Source organism: Neovison vison, chromosome 12, assembly GCF_020171115.1.
Source record: "Neovison vison isolate M4711 chromosome 12, ASM_NN_V1, whole genome shotgun sequence".
In the NCBI taxonomy this organism is placed as follows: domain Eukaryota; kingdom Metazoa; phylum Chordata; class Mammalia; order Carnivora; family Mustelidae; genus Neogale; species Neogale vison.
In genome coordinates, this window is record NC_058102.1 from 102730715 (window position 1) to 102749374 (window position 18660).

Consider the following 18660-nt stretch of genomic DNA (forward strand, 5'->3'; position numbering starts at 1 on the left):
CAGACATGAGACTTACTTATCCCTGGACATCTGCTCTACTGCTTAGTCCATTCACTCTGGACCCAGAGGCCATTTATAGAGGATAGGAGAGACAAGAGCTCAGGCATATGTTTGGACAATGTATTGGCATGTCCCCTCACCCATCAACTCCATCGGCTCCATAACAGATGAAATTAACACACGGCTGTTTGCTTGAAGGCTCAATTTTCTGTTTATGCTCGATGTGTGTTTAATATGCCACACATTAATTGATGGCAATTGCACGGTGACTCATAAAGCTGTGGGCAAGCCACTTCTCTAAGCCTTGCTGTCCTCCTCTCTAAGGTGTTCTCATTTCAGCTCTGACATTCAGCAAACTTCTTCTCTATTCAGTGACACTGGACACCGCTTCTTCCAAAAAGAGGTCACTTCTGTTTCAAAAGATCATTCCTCATTTCAGTTTCTTGTCTGCTAGAGGACACATACACCATAATTCTGTAGTTAATTTCATATATATATATATATATATATATATATATATATACTACTTAAGATATGTAGTTAATCATAAAAATAAATATGTAATTAATCCCTGAGGATTTAGAGCAAAAATTCTTCTACCAGGCCCCAGTGTCTTTTATCTCCAAAGCTCTTTGTAGTTCTGCAGGTTGTTTTCTGAGTTTGGCCACATGAAATCATTATGATGGTGATTATTGGATTTTCCACTCCCTACTCGGAGCCCATTCTCAAGAAATTGGACCCCGCCCAATCCAGAGTTCAAGCATCTGGCAATACCCTTATGTGGGACACCATTGAGAAACATGACATAAGCAAGAGAATAAAAAGGAGTCTTTTGCAGTCAAGAGAGACATGACAGTTGAACATGGCAGTAAGGAAGGAGAGGTATAAATTACAAAACTTAGACTCAGTGGTCTTGAATTTTGCGGAGGAGGTAGCTCATCTCAGTAGGACGGAGATTGTCCAACAGATCTGGATTTAAATTGAAGCTTTTTAATATACTCATTCTGTGACCTTGTTAAAGTTATCCTAAAAAGATTTTCATACACCATGGCTTATGTAAAAATAAAGGTTGGATGAATGCCCAGCTGCCTAGAAAATAGAAAATACGGAGTCCAAGAAAGGAGGAACCATTCTTCGGGGTTCCAGGCAGCCTGGGGGTCCTGAACGTCATTACCTTTATGTTTTTAAGTGATGCTTTGTGAGTGTTTCAAGTCCAAGAATGAGATTGAAAAGACCAAGTCAGGAGCACGGTCTTTCTCTTCTGTTCAGGACCTAACGGCTTTTGGCTCCTGTGCCTTCAGATTCTTTCCTTAGAGGAAATAAATACCAGTCTTAGAGGCCAGATGTGATTTTTAAAAACAGAAGCAAGTCTGAGAAGTTAGGTGATTTTACTAGTTAAGGATACTTGGGATGGAGACGCCTGGGTGGCTCAGTCGGTTAAGCCGCTGCCTTCAGCTCAGGTCATGATCCCAGGGTCCTGGGATCGAGTTCCGAATCAGGCTCCTTGCTTGGTGGGGAGCCTGCTCCTCTCCACCTCTGCTGCCACTCTGCCTGCTTGTGTTCTCTCTCTCTCTCCTCTTTCTCTCTGACAAATAAATAAATAAAATCTTAAAAAAAAGAATACTTGGGATGAAAAAATATAAGATTATACAGTTAGAAGATGTTTATCATCTACTTCTGAAAGTGATTTTTCTAAGATTCCTCCCAAAGAAAATTTCGAAATATTAAAGACTATCTAATTGGCTTTTATTAGTAGCCAGTCAATAGCAATAATTTATTTGTCTCCTCGAGGGTGAAACATTCTCACTAGATTCTGTGTGTGGGTGTATCTTGCAAAAATTACTATAACCACAATTTTGATGCCCTTGAGAATCTTACAGTCCAGTAGGTTTCTTGTAGAACATTATTTCCCAACTTCAGTGATTTGTAAACTAACTAACAAAGTTTTTTTTTTTCTCCATACCTACCTAAACAGTTATCTGCATATTCATTCCCTCTAGACCAACTCACTTTTAAAATCCATAACATTTCTGAAAATGGAAAACGAACGCCACCAGCTACCAGGAATTGCAAAGCACTGTAGAAAGAAACGTGATCGAAGTAAACCCTATTAATTAAAGAACCGATGACATCGGCCTGAGATCTGCGTTCTCTCTCTGATAAAGGAAAACTGTGTGGGCCCTGGGGTGTTGTTAAAGACATGCCAGCCGCAGACCGGGGTTTTCTCCTTGACCACAGTCTGAAGGGCTGAACAACCGCAGGGAAGGAAAGAACTCTGCCAGATGCTCTCATGAGATGAAGGCCAAGTGTAGCAACCTCCAGAGGTGTCCCAGTGAACTGCAGGTGCAAAGTGCATGTTGCTTGGGGAACAGCATCACCTGCTGATCCCACTGGTTTCCACAAGGCTGGGGCAGAGGCAGGCATGTCTGTGGATACCATACAGCTCCCCTGGGGGGCCCAGATAAGCCTCACCAGCTCGCTCAGACTCTCCTTTGCTACCCCTTGAATCTCGCAGTTGCTGGATCTGCCCCAAAGTCCGCAGAGCTGTGCAGTAGCCCAGCTTGTCCAGGCACCTTCTCCCAGGCAGGGGGGAGCTGCAGTCCCACCTCATCCAGGCCCGATTCCGAGGCCCTGGGGATGAAAGAAACACATTTCTTCAAAGGGATGCAGTAAAGCTGGGAGCAGTAGGCCCTTTAAGGGCAGCTCTGTGACTAATTGAGGACACGATAATAAATAAAACTGGGTTGCGTGATCTGGCCTTGGACTCTCCCCACTCAGCAACCCCAGGCTCCTGGGGCCTGACACAGTTGCGACAGATGCTTTCCAGAGAGGCGTCGGATGGTTTTAAACATCACAGGCCCCAGAACAACCCTCACCGGCAGCTCCCTCTGGGATGACTTCCGACATGGCGGGCGGTGTGGCAGAATGGGATCTTGTGCTATTTATTACCGGAGTCCCCTGATGGGGGTTCCCATTCTCTCCCCTGCCACTGCCCCCCTGTGCCCCGCCTTTCCCACATGTGTTTGTGCAAGATAGACTTTGCATCCTGATTGCATGGGGCCCCTGACACAAGCCACCCATGTCCTAACTTCTCACCATAATTTTTTTTTCCCAATTTATTTATTTTCAGAAAAACAGTATTCATTATTTTTTCACCACACCCAGTGCTCCATGCAAGCTGTGCTCTCTATAATACCCACCACCTGGTACCCCAACCTCCCACCCCCCCACCACTTCAAACCCCTCAGATTGTTTTTCAGAGTCCATAGTCTCTCATGGTTCATCTCCCCTTCCAATTTACCCCAAAGCACATACCCTCCCCAATGTCCATAACCCTACCCCCCTTCTCTCAACCCCCCTCCCCCCAGCAACCCACAGTTTGTTTCGTGAGATTAAGAGTCCCTTATGGTTTGTCTCCCTCCCTATCCCATCTTGTTTCATGGATTCTTCTCCTACCCACTTAAGCCCCCATGTTGCATCACCACTCCCTCATATTAGGGAGATCATATGATAGTTGTCTTTCTCCGCTTGACTTATTTCGCTAAGCATGATACGCTCTAGTTCCATCCATGTTGTCGCAAATGGCAAGATTTCGTTTCTTTTGATGGCTGCATAGTATTCCATTGTGTATATATACCACATCTTCTTGATCCATTCATCTGTTGATGGACATCTAGGCTCTTTCCATAGTTTGGCTATTGTGGACATTGCTGCTATAAACATTCGGGTGCACGTGCCCCTTTGGATCACTACGTTTGTATCTTTAGGGTAAATTCCCAGTAGTGCAATTGCTGGGTCATAGGGCAGTTCTATTTTCAACATTTTGAGGAACCTCCATGCTGTTTTCCAGAGGGGTTGCACCAGCTTGCATTCCCACCAACAGTGTAGGAGGGTTCCCCTTTCTCCGCATCCTCGCCAGCATCTGTCATTTCCTGACTTGTTGATTTTAGCCATTCTGACTGGTGTGAGGTGATATCTCATTGTGGTTTTGATTTGTATTTCCCTGATGCCGAGTGATATGGAGCACTTTTTCATGTGTCTATTGGCCATCTGGATGTCTTCTTTGCAGAAACGTCTGTTCATGTCCTCTGCCCATTTCTTGATTGGATTATTTGTTCTTTGGGTGTTGAGTTTGTTAAGTTCTTTATAGATTTTGGACACTAGTCCTTTATCTGATATGTCATTTGCAAATATCTTCTCCCATTCTGTCAGTTGTCTTTTGGTTTTGTTAACTGTTTCCTTTGCTGTGCAAAAGCTTTTGATTTTGATGAAATCCCAAAAGTTCATTTTTGCCCTTGCTTCCCTTGCCTTTGGCGATGTTCCTAGGAAGATGTTGCTGCGGCTGAGGTCGAAGAGGTTGCTGCCTGTTCTCACCATAATTTTATCTCAGACTTCGCTCCAGTCTTCCTTGAAGCAAAATTGAAAATAAATATTAAGAAGCTTTTTTTTTTTTTTGATAAGAGAGAAAATGCTATCTTTTTCGAATGCCAGATTCTCTCCTGGGTAAAGTCTGAGGCAGACAGAGCAAATCCATGAATACTCCCACCTGCAAACTGTCCCCCATCCCTATTCTTTCTAAAAACACCAGATCACATTCCAAAATAGCTATAATGTACCTTGGACATGGCCAGCAAGATTTTATAAACTTTCTGCTCTTTTTTCCCCCCTAAATGTGATAAATACTACATTTCAAGACATAAAACAGTCTCTCTTTAAAGCCATCACAGGCGAAGGAGGTCTGTGTTCCTGAAGACAGTGGAATCTGGCCATGAATCAGAAGTTTAAGGAACAAATTTTAACCTTGTCAGGTGTCGAGGAAAAGAATACATAGCTCAGAGGTTGCTGTGTTCCTCTTCTTTGGCCCATTTAGGGCTTGGTTCTGCCTTCTCTGATAAGGCTTGAGGCGTGTGGAGCCTGGGTCTGAGGAGGGCTGCCTGGGGCTCAGATTCCTATGGCAGGAAGGCCTTAAGGTGTGACAGACAATCACCATGGTCTTGGGGTAAGCCCACGGGGCACAAGCATAGGAAAGGCTCTGAGCCTTCCGGACAGTTTCTCAGACCTGTCATTAAAAAGGGACGGAAAAACAGCAGAGCGGATGAAAAGGACAAGGGGGGTAACATCAAAGGAGTTATTTTAACGAGCGAGTGCATCATACGGTCGGAATCATAATATGAAGTTTTCCAAACGGCCCATCTGTATGTTGTACAATTTGCAGGATTCCTGTTAAATCCTGTTCTCGAGGGACTTTCTTTATTAATTTTTTTAATGCTCACTGAGATCGGCAGGAGGGGAACTTTTGGGAAGGAATGGTGCATAAGAATTACTTAAGGATATTTTTTTTCCCCTCATCATCCTTGACAGTCTTTCCTGAAACTCCCCTTATGCCCTTCCCTTCTTTGCCATTTGGGCTCACAGTTGACCTTCTGTTCCTACAACGGCTGCTTTCTTGCCCTTGGAAGGCTCTACTCCCTCTCTCCATCCCTTGACTGTTAGTATTCCTTCCCTGTGCTCCCTCCACAGGTGGGGCTCGTTGCTGGGGTGTTGGTTCCTCTCTCCAGGATGATTCTTATTATTGTTGGCTTCTATCCAGACCTGTTTTAAGGGCTCTAGACCCATGTATAAAATACTTACTAGATATCCCTACTTAGTTGTCACGTGGGATCCTCTTCCTCAACCATTCCTCCTCCCCTTCATCAAAATGGCCTCTTCTCTAGTGTTCCTGTCATAGCAAACTGTATCACCATCCACACCCATCCTGAAGACCCCAGAATGGTCCTTATTCCTCATTCTGCTTCCCTTCCCAGTTACAGGTCACTACCAGCTTCTTAACTCTGCTTCTTGAGTCATCTCTGTCTGTCCTCATGTCCACTGAGGTCACTGTGGACTCTGTGACCATAATCTCTCATGTCAGCCTCTGCCTAAGATGGCTGACAAGGCCTTCCATGCTGTGAACCTGCACTACCTTTTCACTCTTCTGTTTCCTCACTTTTTCTCTCCTACTACCTGCTCGGAGCATTTTGAACTCCTTTCAGTCCCTTCTCTGAGCCATTTTCATATTTGCCTTGAGCCATTGAATAAATATTGCACAGATAATCCTCTCTGCCTAGAACACACCTTCTCCCTCTTTCCCATAGGTCCATCATCTTTCATCCTTTAGTTGGTTTACATACCTCCTCAAACTTGCCCTGATTTAGATCAAGTTAGTTTTCTGCTTTCATAATTACCTGAATTTCTAACTTCATAATACTCATTACACATTATTGGCAGCACTTATTTAAGTGTCCACTTTCCCCTGCCAGATCACCTCATTAAACACATCAGATGTCATGTTTTTGCCTGCAGACCATCCTCTTGGAATCTTCATTCTCCTGTTCAAACCAAAACTGTTTGTTCACTAAACCTTCTGCGTAGCTACCAATCCAGTTAGATCCAACACTTCCTTTTTCTAGTGGATTTCTTGTTTGCTGGATTCCACTGTTTCCTCTCTTGTTTTATATCCTTGATTGGTGAAATTCAGCCTCCCAGAACTTAATGAGGGTGGATGCCTAGAAGGATATCTTTTTTAAAACCCTGCATGGTTTACATTTCTTTATTCTGCCTTTGCACTTGATATATAATTTGGCTGGGTATAAAATCCCTTGCTAAAAATAATTTGCCTTCTCAATATTAATAATTTTTTTCTAGTATTTTCTAGTGTCAAGGGCTGATGTTGAGAGTTCTATTTTTTTGTTTCCAAATAAATTTTAGAGAATCTGTCTCTCTGGACATGGAAGCTTTTATTCCTAGAGTGGTAAAAGCTCATGATGACAGGCTTTGGTGGAAGTCCTTTTTCTTATCATTATCCTGAGTAGATCCTTCCAATCAGACAGTGCATATCTTTCAGCTCTGGGATATTTTCTTGTATTGCTTTCTACTTTCCTTAAAATTTTCTCTGTCTTCTCTTTCTGATTAAATGTTGGAGTTGCTAGACTGATTAATTTTATCTTTTCTTTCTTGTCCATTTATTTGTCTTTTCTAATTTTTTCTGCGAGTTTATTAATTTTTTAACTTTCTATCATTTTTTTGGATTTCTTGCAGATCTAAATTTCCCCAGCTCATTTTTTCCTCTGAATAAATTTTTTACTCCTGCTGGTATTGGGAAAATAGTAGTCACCTGGGAAATATGGGTAGAAAGAGACACTAGGGTCTGCTCTTGCTTAAAGAGTGCACTGACCAATCACTATTGCCTGCCTTTGACACTACCTGGTGCCTGAAACTCCTGAGCCCTTCTGAGATTGCAGCATGAGTTGGCTTGCTTTTCTCTGCTGTCTTTCCCTGTAGGGACTTGGTCCCTACTCAGCCATCACAGCTTTACTAACCCCTTTATCTACTGTCTGTCTTCCAAGATATTTATTAATATCTCTCATACCCTGTTGTACTCATGACTCTTTTCTTTAACCTTGTGGTTTTAGACATTTTAAAATTCATTCACTGTCATTTTAGTAGCATTTCAGAAGTGAAAAGGATATAAGTATGTGCTCAATTTTCCATATTTAATTAAAACTACTGATTGTTCTTTACTAAAGATTTGGCCAGGTTTTCTGATTACTGGTATCTGGAGCAAAAGTCTCAATTTGAGTTTTAATTCTGGACCTCCCTTTCATCCATCCTTCCCTCTCTCTCCTTTCGCTTTATTTCTTTTCTTCTCTCTCTCTCTCTCCTTTATTTTTTTTCTTCACGTCTCCTGTCTTGACCTGCAGGCAGGGTCTCAGCCAGTCCACACTGTTTGGCTTCAGAAACTTTAGGCTCCTCCTAGGTTTTTCTTTCTTTATTATTATTACAGAATTACTGTTTGCTTTTTACCATGAACTATTGCATTTTACTGCTGCTTCTATGGATCTCAGCTCATTCTTTAAATCCTTCTGTGATGGTAATGTGATGATGATGATGATGATGGTGGTTGTGGTGGTAGTGATGATAAGAACAAGGATAAGCCCTAAGTTAAGCGTGTTACATAGATTATCTCCTTTAACTGACCCTAAGGACTAGTTAATATTTATTTTCTCATAGATAAAATTAAAGCTTATGGAGTTTTGTTTTTTAAAAGATTTTATTTATTTATTTGGCAGACTGAGAGACAGTGAGAGAAGGAACACAAACAGGAGGAGTGGTAGAGGGAGAAGCAGGCTCTCTGCTGAACAGGGAGCCCGATGCTGGGATTGATCCTAGGACCCTGGGATCATGACCTGAGCCAAAGGCAGATGCTCAACAACTGAGCCACCCAGGTACCCCAAAGTTTATGGAGTTTTAATAGCCTGACCCAGAAAATACACCTGGTGAGCTGTGAAATTGGGTCTTAAGTAATTATTTTCTGCCATCAAAGATCAGGCTTTCCCCCACTACACTACACCACTATACCCCATTTTCTTGATAGCAAATGGTATTATTACACAGGACACTGATCAAAACATTATTTTGAACTATTAGATTTCCACTAACTGTCAGGAGCATATTTAAAATGGAAGCCATACCTAAATGATATTGCGAATGCTTTTCTGGAAATAGCTGCATAGAGGTGGGCAATGTGGGGGGAATTCCTGCATTGGATGGAGCATGGCCTTCAAAATCCCTTTAACTCTTCAAGTCTGTGATTCTGACTGTTCTGCTATTAATTCTCCTCCCAACTATTTCCTAGAAACTTTCTTCTAGATTGATCAGAAGGTACTTTGTTCCTTTACCTAATTTCATTCTCTGTGATGGTGTGTCAACAAAAAGTATGAAAAGACTATATACCATGAGGACTGTATCCTCAGGCATATTTTAGCATTTAATTTTTTAAGATTTTATTTATTTATTTTTTTTTTGAGAGAGAGAGAATGAGCGGGAGGAAGGTCAGAGGGAGAAACAGGCTCTCACTGAGCAGGGAGTCTGATATGGGGCTTGATTCTGGGACTTCAGAATCATGACCTGAACCAAAGGCAGATGCTTAATCAACTGAGCCACCCAGCTGCCCCATATTTTAGCATTTGATATTAAAATTTATTATCTATTGAATGCTTACTGTGTCCAGATATTATGCTAAAGATCGTATTATAAACATCATTTCACTTGTTGACTTGTCTACGCAAGCTGCCATCACAAAATATCATAGACTGTGTGGCATAAGCAACAGAGACTTTTGTTTGCCTCCAGAGCTGTGAGTGAACTCATTCCTGTTGTTTAAACAACAAACAAAAAACCCTGACAGGTACTGATTCTCACAGTTTGGGAGGCTGGAAAGTCCAAGACCAAGGACTGGCAGAGTTTGGTTTCTAATGAGGGCTGCCTACCTGGATTGCAGATAACCATCTTCTTACTGTGGAGATAGTGGAGAGAGGAAGATCACGGTCTCTTCCTTTTCTTATAAGGCTGCCAATCCTATTGTATTAGGACCCCAGTTTTATGACCTCACTTAATCACCTCCTAAAAGTCCTGTTGTCCCCAAATGCAGTCATATCTGATTAGCCCTTCAATATGTGAAACTTGGGGGGATTCAATTCAACCCGTAAGAGTAGTAGACATTTAAGTTAGCTTTGATGGAAATATGTTGCTGTTTATGTTATTAGGACCAAAAACGTTTGAGCTGGGAGGAGAGCATCTTTCTAGTGCTCTCTAGACATCCTCTCTTATTCTCCAAGAGGGTGGATAGATCACCTATTGGACAATAGTGTGGTCTCAGCATTTGGCAGGAAGGGCCAACTGTCTTGTTGCTTCTTAAACAACAGGAAGAGTTCAGTTTCTTTGGGTTTAAAGAAACTGGACCCTTTGTGGGGGGAACCTTTCATCATCCTGTTAAAAAACCTGATGTTGTCTTAGAGAGAAAAGTAGTCTTTTTAATGTCCCTCTCTCTCTCTCTGTCCTTGGAGCAGAGATGACTTTATTGTCCAAAAGCCTTATTTTGTTGTTTGTTGTTTTGTTGTTGTTGTTTTCTCCTTCAGTCTCTAGAGATAACTTTGTCTGCCAGAGGCTTTTGATGACTGGTCCTTTTCTTTCCCAGGAAACTAAAGAAATTATTTCGGAAGCTGAAAGATGAGACGGAACCGGGAGAAACTGACTCTGCCCACTCAAAGCACCCAGAGCAGTGGGACCTAGACTACAGCTTGGAGCCATACACTGGACTGACTCCAGAGTACATGGAGATGAGTAAGATCCTATAATTTTTCCTCCCACTTAGGGGAGGTTGACATGGGGGTTCTGCTTGGAGGTCTGCAGGGAAAGGGGTTAGGGAAATGATGGGGGCAGTCTCTGCATCTTCTTGGGCTTCATGGCTACACAGTGTCACTTTCAGTGCCACATGGGAGTGATGAGGGTAGGTCAGAAGGAACCCTGGAATGAGAACTAGGAACAGCTCTATTACTACCTTGACACTAGGGTGATACACTCTTCTCCTTGGCCGCCTTCTCATCTATGAAGTGAGAAGTTTGGTCTCTCAGGTCCCTTCTCATGGTTTCTGTCATTGATAAATGTGAAATAGTGAAAGGGAAAGAATGAGGCTTAAATTTAAAACTGGAGGTTCCATTAAGGAAGAGTAAAGTAATCCTGGGACACTCAGGCCAAGGATACAGACATCTTTGACATGGAAAATATAGGAGAGCCCCCCATTCTACTCAGGTGGGGCAAAGTGTCAGGTTTTCTCTTCAGAAGTTGGGATGTTTTGTGTAGGGGATGAGAGGTAGATTTTTAGTTATAGAGCCTCTTGCTGTTCTTGACAAAGGCTGGAAAGCAGGAGCACATGTAGTACAGGCTTGTGGAACACAGTCATTTCACATGTGGGTTAAAAGCCGTGAGTTCTCCATCATAATTACTAACTTAGATTGGCAGCCTTCAAGCGCTTGGTTGCTTGGGACTAGTCCTGACCTTTTACTGGGGTGGATATTTGAGAAGCGCCTTCACAAGATTTGGAACTAATGAATTAAAAACATAGGACCAAAAGGTCAGGCACATCATCTCAGCATTTACTCAGTCTAGAATGTGTGAAGAAACATCAGTCAGATCCATCAGAAGAATTACTCGGTATTCTATCTTTGGACGTATCATTGTGTTCTCGTAATGGCTCCTGCTTCCTCTGGTTCATGACTTGTAATAGGGCCCCCCAATGCCTCTCTGTGCACCAGGTCCCCTGCTTGTTACTTCTCATGGACATTTCCCTCTCTTCTGTTCATAAGAATGTGTGAATGTGAAGGGTAGAGGAATGGACAGGGTCCAGAGTAGATGGCTATAAAAGGTCTGTTCTCGTCCTGGGGTTCTAGAATTCCAGGCAAAATCAGTACTTTGTAATCTTAAATAAACTCACCAGAGTAGGAACAATCATTATATTTGCTTCAGGAACAACAGGCTAGGACCCAGTTCAGGTAAACGTGTAGTACCACGTTATCTGAGTGCTACTGACCGTGGACCCCTGTCTGGCACTGAACCAGGTGTTTACACAGAGGTGATTGTTCAGACTCCAGATGCCACTCCTCTGCATCTCCATCCTGTCAGGCAGAAGTTGCTGCCAGTGGTTGAGGCTTCCATTGGGGAAGGGGCTTACCTTAAAAATCCCTGGGCTCTGTCTCCCAATGCCTACTCTCTAACCCCAGTCCCCCACTCCCATCCCCACCCCCCCAGTGGTCCATGCAGGTTTTTCTGGCCTGTCTGCCTGTCTGTCCAGATAACTGGCTATTTCCAGGCTTCCTCTTTTTTGGGTCCTTAAGAGCAGAGACACTTGAGCCCTGGGTTCAAATCCTGACTCTGTGACCAGCTATTTGGACAGCTTTGGGTAAGTGGCTAATTTTTATGTGTCTCAATTTGCTTTAGCTATAAATAAATAAATAAAATAATAAATAATAATAATATCTACCTCATGGGATTATTGTATTCAATGAATTAGTATCTGCAAAGTGCAAGAAGAGTGTGTAGCACATTTAAAAGCTGTGTCGAGTACTGCTGTTTCTCTCAGTGGTCTTGAGGTGCCAGGAAAGCAGAGCGTAGGGATATATGGTCAGTCTGCCAGCCACTGTAGCACTGAACGGACACCCACTATGAGTTCAGACTTGGGCACTCTACAAAGTAATGAGAAGAGGAAAAAAACCCGAGAACTAGACTTAGTAGCTTTGGGAAGATGTTTATACCCTGATTTTGTAGAGAAATTCATTCTATAGATTAAATGAAACATACACGCCTACACACACACACACACACACACACCTCTCTCTACAGGCTATCAGGGAACAAATAAACCATGTTATAGAAAGTTTGAAAATAGAGAAAAGAAGGGAGCAGGTCTCCCAAACTTACTTCATTTCAGCCCAATTTTTATTAGCATTTTGGTGCCGTCTCTTCTTAGACCCTTGTTGTTATGTATATGATTTTAATACAAAGTTGTAATCATATGCACACATTTCTTGCTCCTTTTCCAGTTAGTATTAGATGAGTATTTCCACATTGTCGTATGATATTCAAAACTAAGAGCTGCATGATAAATGATCCTTCTAATAAACGTACCATAGTTGATTTGCTGATTCTCCAATGAAGCCCATTGGAGGCTCGTTTTCTGATTCTTCCCATATTTTAATGATCTAATATATACTGTCTTAATGCATATAATCTTTCCCATATTTACTAATGATTCCCCAAGGTAGATTTTTACAGATATGATTGCTAGATTGAAGGTATCACCATTGGATAGTTCTTGTTTTATTTTACTAAAATGCTTTCTAAAAGGATTAGACCAATTCACCGAGCCAAAGGCAATGTACTAAATATTCTTCCAGTGAATACAGATTATTTAGTATCCTGACATAATGTGATATGAAGGGATTAACAGTGTACAGTAGGCTTGGGATTCTCAGCCTGTGGTCACCTCATTCCACCTTGTTGATTTGAATATTCCAGACTCATCCTTTAAGACTTGGCCTTTTACCGTGCTTCCTCTGTGAAGTCCTCCTAGACCAGGCCCCATTCCTCCTAAGAGGATCATTAATTATTTGCTTTTTTGTCCCAGCATTATGTATGATAAACACACTGATGGTGTATCCTTCTGAATTATGGTAATATTGCTCACATATCTGTTTTTCTGCAGACCCAGTCTCTCAGATTATAAAGAGCAGTGTGTAGCAATCATGGCTTATTCATTTCCATGTCCTCCATGACCCAGCACATTTACTGGCACATAATAAATACTCACTGTGTCCAATAAACAAAGATGAGTAAATGAATGCTTTATTAATTAACGAAGGAAGGTTTCTTAACAGAAGTAAGTGTTTACCAACTTTAAGTGGCAAATGAAGGATCATTTTCAAAGTGGGGCTCGGTTGATGGTGGGTCAAGGATGTTTTAAAGAGATTTCCAGTGTAGATAGAAGGTTGGACTTGATCCCCAAGGTCCCTTTAGATTCTTTTTGTCTACATATTAGTGATAAGAGTAAGGGAGGTCATTCCAAGGAAAAGGACTCACAAGGTCGTTCAGTTTCCTGGCCATGAGTAAGTGTTGCCAAAGTAAATGGTGGATTTTGGGTAGGGAGGGTTTGGTTGAAGGTCTGGTAGGTTATTGGTGAACCCTGATGATCACACAAGTTTATGTTTCATACCAGGCCATAGGGAGCAATTGTAAAATCTTGGCCAGTGTTGTGACTGTGTTTCCCTATAGGAAACAGGCAGCAAGTACAGAGAGGGGGTAGTAAGACAAAGGAAGGAAAAAAAAACAGAGGAGCTTTCATTCACTCATTATTTCATTCATCAAACACTTACTAAGCACGTAAGGGGAGGAACAAGTTTGGAGACCAGGACAGAGTCAACCTTTCAGAATGTTATTGATTCAGTCCACAATTCAACTGATACTCATTCAGTCTTCTGTGGAAGAGGAAGCTGAATCACACATGGCTTTTCCCAGCTGAGTTCCACAGACACTCACTCCCAGAATTCTTTAGGTCATTAATTTGAGAGAGAGAGAGTGAGCGAGCACAAGTAGGCAGAGTGGCAGGCAGAGGGAGGGGAAAAATAGGCTCTCCTCTGAGCAGAGAGCCCAGCTTGGGGCTTGATCCCAGGACCCTGAAATCATGACCTGAGCCGAAGGCAGAGGCTTAACAAGACTGAGCCACCCAGGTGCCCCTCTTTAGGCCAGTTTGCTAAGCTATCAGTCATTTTAGAGACATGACTATTTTATTTCATATTTTATATAAGTGCATGGACTATGTTTCTAAGGTAGGTTCCTTTCATTCCTTTTGCCTCTGGAATATCCTCTTCACCCTGGGAGGGAGTATTTGCTCCCATGTACAGTCAAAGTCTGGGCTGCACACTAAACTCTACCAAATATTACTCGGCCTAGTAGTGTAGACTAAGTGAGTGTAGGAGTAAGCTCTGGATTCACACTACCCAGCTCTAGTCCCAAGCCTGCACTGGCTAGTTACATGACTCTGGGCTTGATGCATAAAGTCAGCCAAGCTCCGTTTCCTCATCTAGAAAGCAGATTGGACGATAATAGCACCTACCTTACAAAATGGTTCTGAGAAGTAGGTCGTGGATATAGAGTAGTTAAAAAACAGTGCTTGGTACACATAGACTGTCCATGAATGTGACCTGCCACTCTTCTTGTCAAGAGTCCAATCTCTTTCCTTTTAATCTAGGAATTGGCTGAAAACAGTCTGAAGCTCAGGTCACCTAGGCAGCTTAGTCGTTTAAGTGTCCGACTCTCGGTTTCCACTCAGGTTGTGATGTCAGAGTCGTGAGATCGAGCCCTCAGACTCACAGAGTCTGCTTGAGATTCCCTCCCTCTCCCCTTGCCCCTTCAGCCAATCCCCCCCCACTCACCCATGCTCCTCCATTCTCTGTCTTTCTCAAAGAAGAAAGAGAAAGTAAGGAATAAATAAATAAAATCTTAAAAAAAAAAAAAAAAAAAAACCACACAACAGTCTGAAGCACTCAGTGTAGCGAGCCCTGGATGTTCTTCCCAACCCTCGAGTGTGGGGTTGGGCAGTACTGTTGATAGACTGAGGGTACCAGACCCCAAAGCAAATCTAAGAATCCCACTCAGAATCCTGAGATGTAAACATTCCAAGATGTTTATCTCTTTAGAGAATTCTAAGCCCTTAGGGCTCTATTTGTCAAGTCTGGCATCTCAAATGGGCTCTTTTGTCATCTGTTTATCTAAAACCCCGCAAGCTTTTGTTCCTCCGGTCATCTAAAAAATGATCACTATTGTCTTCCTGATTCAGAAATTCAGTTATCCTCCTTCAAGCCTTCCTCCAGCTTCTTGAACAAAGCCCAAGTTTTGAGGCCCTTAATGAGGGCAACAAGACCCATTTCTTCTGTAATTCACAGTCATTAGAGGAAGTCTCATTTTTCCTGGTCATGAGTTTACATCCTGTCAAACTTTAATAGAAGGGGGAGGCACTGTGCTTGCAATTGTACATATTCATTCACTTGGAGTGAAGGCCAGATCACGACCTTGGAGGGCCAAGGGCTATCCATCCCCCACCGCTGTCTAGATGCATCGACCAAGACCTGTGAGTGTCGACCGATGGGTGGAAATGTGTGGGGCAGGTCTGCTCAGAGACCAGGCTTGCAACACCCTCCTGAAATTGCAAATTTGAACTTCTGGGTTCAGGAGTTGCATCCCAGAAATGGCACCCAGCCTGTCTGCTCCCAAGACTCCTCTCTGACTTTGCATCAGCTCCAGCTGGGGAGGGGCCTGCTCAGTATGATCCAGAATCCTTTATATTCATGGCTCCTTACATCACTGGCTTTACAATTTTGCATTCCCACTCAAGCAATGCAAAATGGTTCTTCCTTTTTCTTCTTCTTCCTCCTCTTTTTAATTTTTTAAATTAATTTTTAAAAGATTTTATTTATTTGAGAGAGAGAGAGAGAGCATGAACAAGGGGAAGGGCAGAGGCAGAGGGAGAAGTATACTCCCCGCTGACCAGGGAGCCTGACCTGGGGCTGGATCCCAGGACCCCAGGACCCCAGGATCATAACCTGAGTAGAAGTCAGACACTTAACTGACCGAGCCACCCAGGCACCCCCTCTTCTTTTTTATTATTGTCTGTGTTCCCCAGGCTATCCTTTTCATCTCCATGGCTTATTTATTTTACAGCCAGAAGTGCTTGCCTCCTTTGCATGACTGCAGACATCCTAACTTGCCCCCTGCTTCCTTTTCCCCTCTCTTTCCTCATTTCCTTCTCACTTTTTAAAATGGCTTTTCTAAAATGCAGTCCAGAGCACGTTTTCTTTTCTACATAAAATCCTTCAACGTGACTGACTTCCCTTGAGTTAAAGTTCAAATATCCCGCAGGGTGTAGCTTCCAAGGTCACCCAGGAGCAGGCTCTGCGAATGCGCACCTGTTTGTCTCCTGCTTCCTGGGCTGGATTTGCCGGTGCTGGTCTGTCTGCCTGCAGCAAGTTCTTGCTGAGTCGCTCAGGCTCAGACATGTCTCCAGGAAGCAGTTTTGGGTTCTTCCACTGACAGTTCTTCTCAGCCACCCCCCCCCACCTGCTTTGGTAGAGGAAAAAATGTTGAGTGTTTGAGGGCAGAAGACCCCCTTATTCCTACCTCGTCTCCACTGGCACAATTTCTGGAATGTAGTAAGACCCCAATAAAATGTTTTTTTTTCCTTAAGATTTATTTATATTTGAGAGAGAGAGAGCCCGAGCAGGTGGGGCAGAGGGAGAGAGAGAGAGAGAGAATCTCAAGCAGACTCCCCACTGAACATGGAGCCTTATGTGGGGCTCGATCTCATGATCCTGAGATCAGGACCTTAGCTGAAACCAAGAGTTGGAAGCTTAATCGACTGCACCACCTGGGCACCCCCAGTAAAAACGTTTCTTGAATGAATGGCACTTTAGGTCCCTGCCTTCAGTGGCAGAGAAAGAGAAGCCTCACTTCTTTCTGTCCCATGATAGTTGGGCTGGCCTCCCTTTTCACTGTGGACATACTTAGATATATTTTTTATAAGCAGCCATTTTCATGTTCCAAGACTGAAGTAAACCATGTTTATGATCAGGGCTTGCCTTAAAGAACAGTCCCTGCTGGCTTCAATTTGCTCCTTTGCCTTCGGGGATCAGGTCATCAGCGGAAGTGGACAGAGTGGGATGCTGTCCCTCAGACTCGGATTTAAGCTCAACTCCGATTTCACGTCTCCCTCTGCAGTGGCCCCATCCTGGCCCTCCCTGAGGGTACTGCTAGGTCAGGACCTGCGCCAGGCACCGGGCCCACAGAGGCAACGAGTGGGACCCAGGCCCTTCAGGACCTCAGGGGCTAGCGGCAGAGAGAGGGGGCAGTTAGAAGCAAGGGCCTCGTGGTCACAAAACAAAAACAAAAACAAAACAAAACAAAATGCAGCTAACGGCACTTTCTTCAGAGAGGCTGGGCCCTGAAAGCTTCTGTTTGAGTAGAGATATATACAGAGGATTGTCCATTCTCTTCCACCCTGGCTGTCATTGCCTCCTCACCAAAATGCCGTCGGTTTGGGAACCCATGTACTGAGGCAGAGTAAACTCTGGCCTGGAAACAAGAGACTCCTCACCCAGCCTCCCCCTCAGGCTTGTTTTGAGGCATTAGACAAGGCCAAGAGGAGACTCCATCCCTGGGGAGACATTTCTCAGTCCTCTGCCTGGAGACTCTGCTCCTGGGACCCTCCTGCGTTCCTGACCATAGGGATGCTTCACGGCCCACCAGGCCCCGAGAACATCACTGTTCCTTCACATTTCTGTCTCCACACACCTCCAGGGGGTTTGATCTTGCCTCGGGAATATCTCTGGAAGCTGCTGCTTCTGCTCAGTCGCTGAACTTCTTGAACCTGGTGCTTTGCCTAGCACACCCTCACCGCGGCCCTTGCAACCACCACCATCTTGCTACTGCCCTGTTGATGATTTCCAGCATTAGCCTTGGTCTTACCATCCATCGTTCAAAGAATTCCAGGGTTCCCCTATCTTTACCAAGGCCCTGTGGGACGTTCTTTCAAGGTATGGAACCCTAGGCCTCTTTACACACCCTTGGTCCAGCCAAAATGGACCCCAGTGACTTCTCACCCGCAGCCTCCCTTTCCCTCCTTTCCTGTCTGACACTCCCTAGCCACCTTGCCCTGGAACTCCCTGGGCCTTCTCATTCTGGTGTCACCTCCTCCCCAAAGCCTCTCCCTTCCCATGCTCTCTCCTCCTCTCCCCTCCCGCCTCCCCCATTCCTTAGGATTTTAGCTGCCCCGCACCCCCACCCCAGTATTTCAGACAAGCTGCCTCCTAAGACAGGGACGCCTCCGATAGCTCTTGGTAACTCACATCCTGGGGGCGGGTTGCTGGAACCACAGGGCCTAGCGCAGGCCCAGCACTGCACTAGCACTGAACACACACCAAGGAGCCCCATGAAAGAGTGACTGAAGACAGGAGGGTATCCCTTCTCTGCCTCTCCTTTCTCTTACCAGCCCATATCTTAACCTAGGCTGAAACATCTCCCTTCCAGCAGGGCTGCAGTCAGTTCTCCATAGGAATTGGCTGATAATCCGGTGGTTGGATTACCAAGAAGGAGGTTAGCCCTGTTTCTCTTTCACTGCCCCCCTCCTCCTTTCCTGTCCCCACCTCGCCCCTCTTCCCCTTTGATTGTGCCTTCTGCCCTCCCCCAACTCAGCCGATCACGGACTCCATTCCCGTTCCCGGGAGTAAGCCAGGGAAG

General features: G+C 44.0%; 1 protein-coding gene across 1 annotated transcript in view; it reads left to right on the top strand.

Annotated features, from left to right (window-relative positions):
- The window catches only part of ANO2 (anoctamin 2), a 340666-nt gene that overhangs the window by 294053 nt on the left and 27953 nt on the right, over positions 1 to 18660 (top strand). The window contains exon 21 of the mRNA XM_044226412.1: positions 10016 to 10161. Within this exon, the coding sequence (XP_044082347.1) occupies positions 10016 to 10161 (146 nt within the window). The remainder of the gene's footprint in view (positions 1 to 10015; positions 10162 to 18660) is intronic.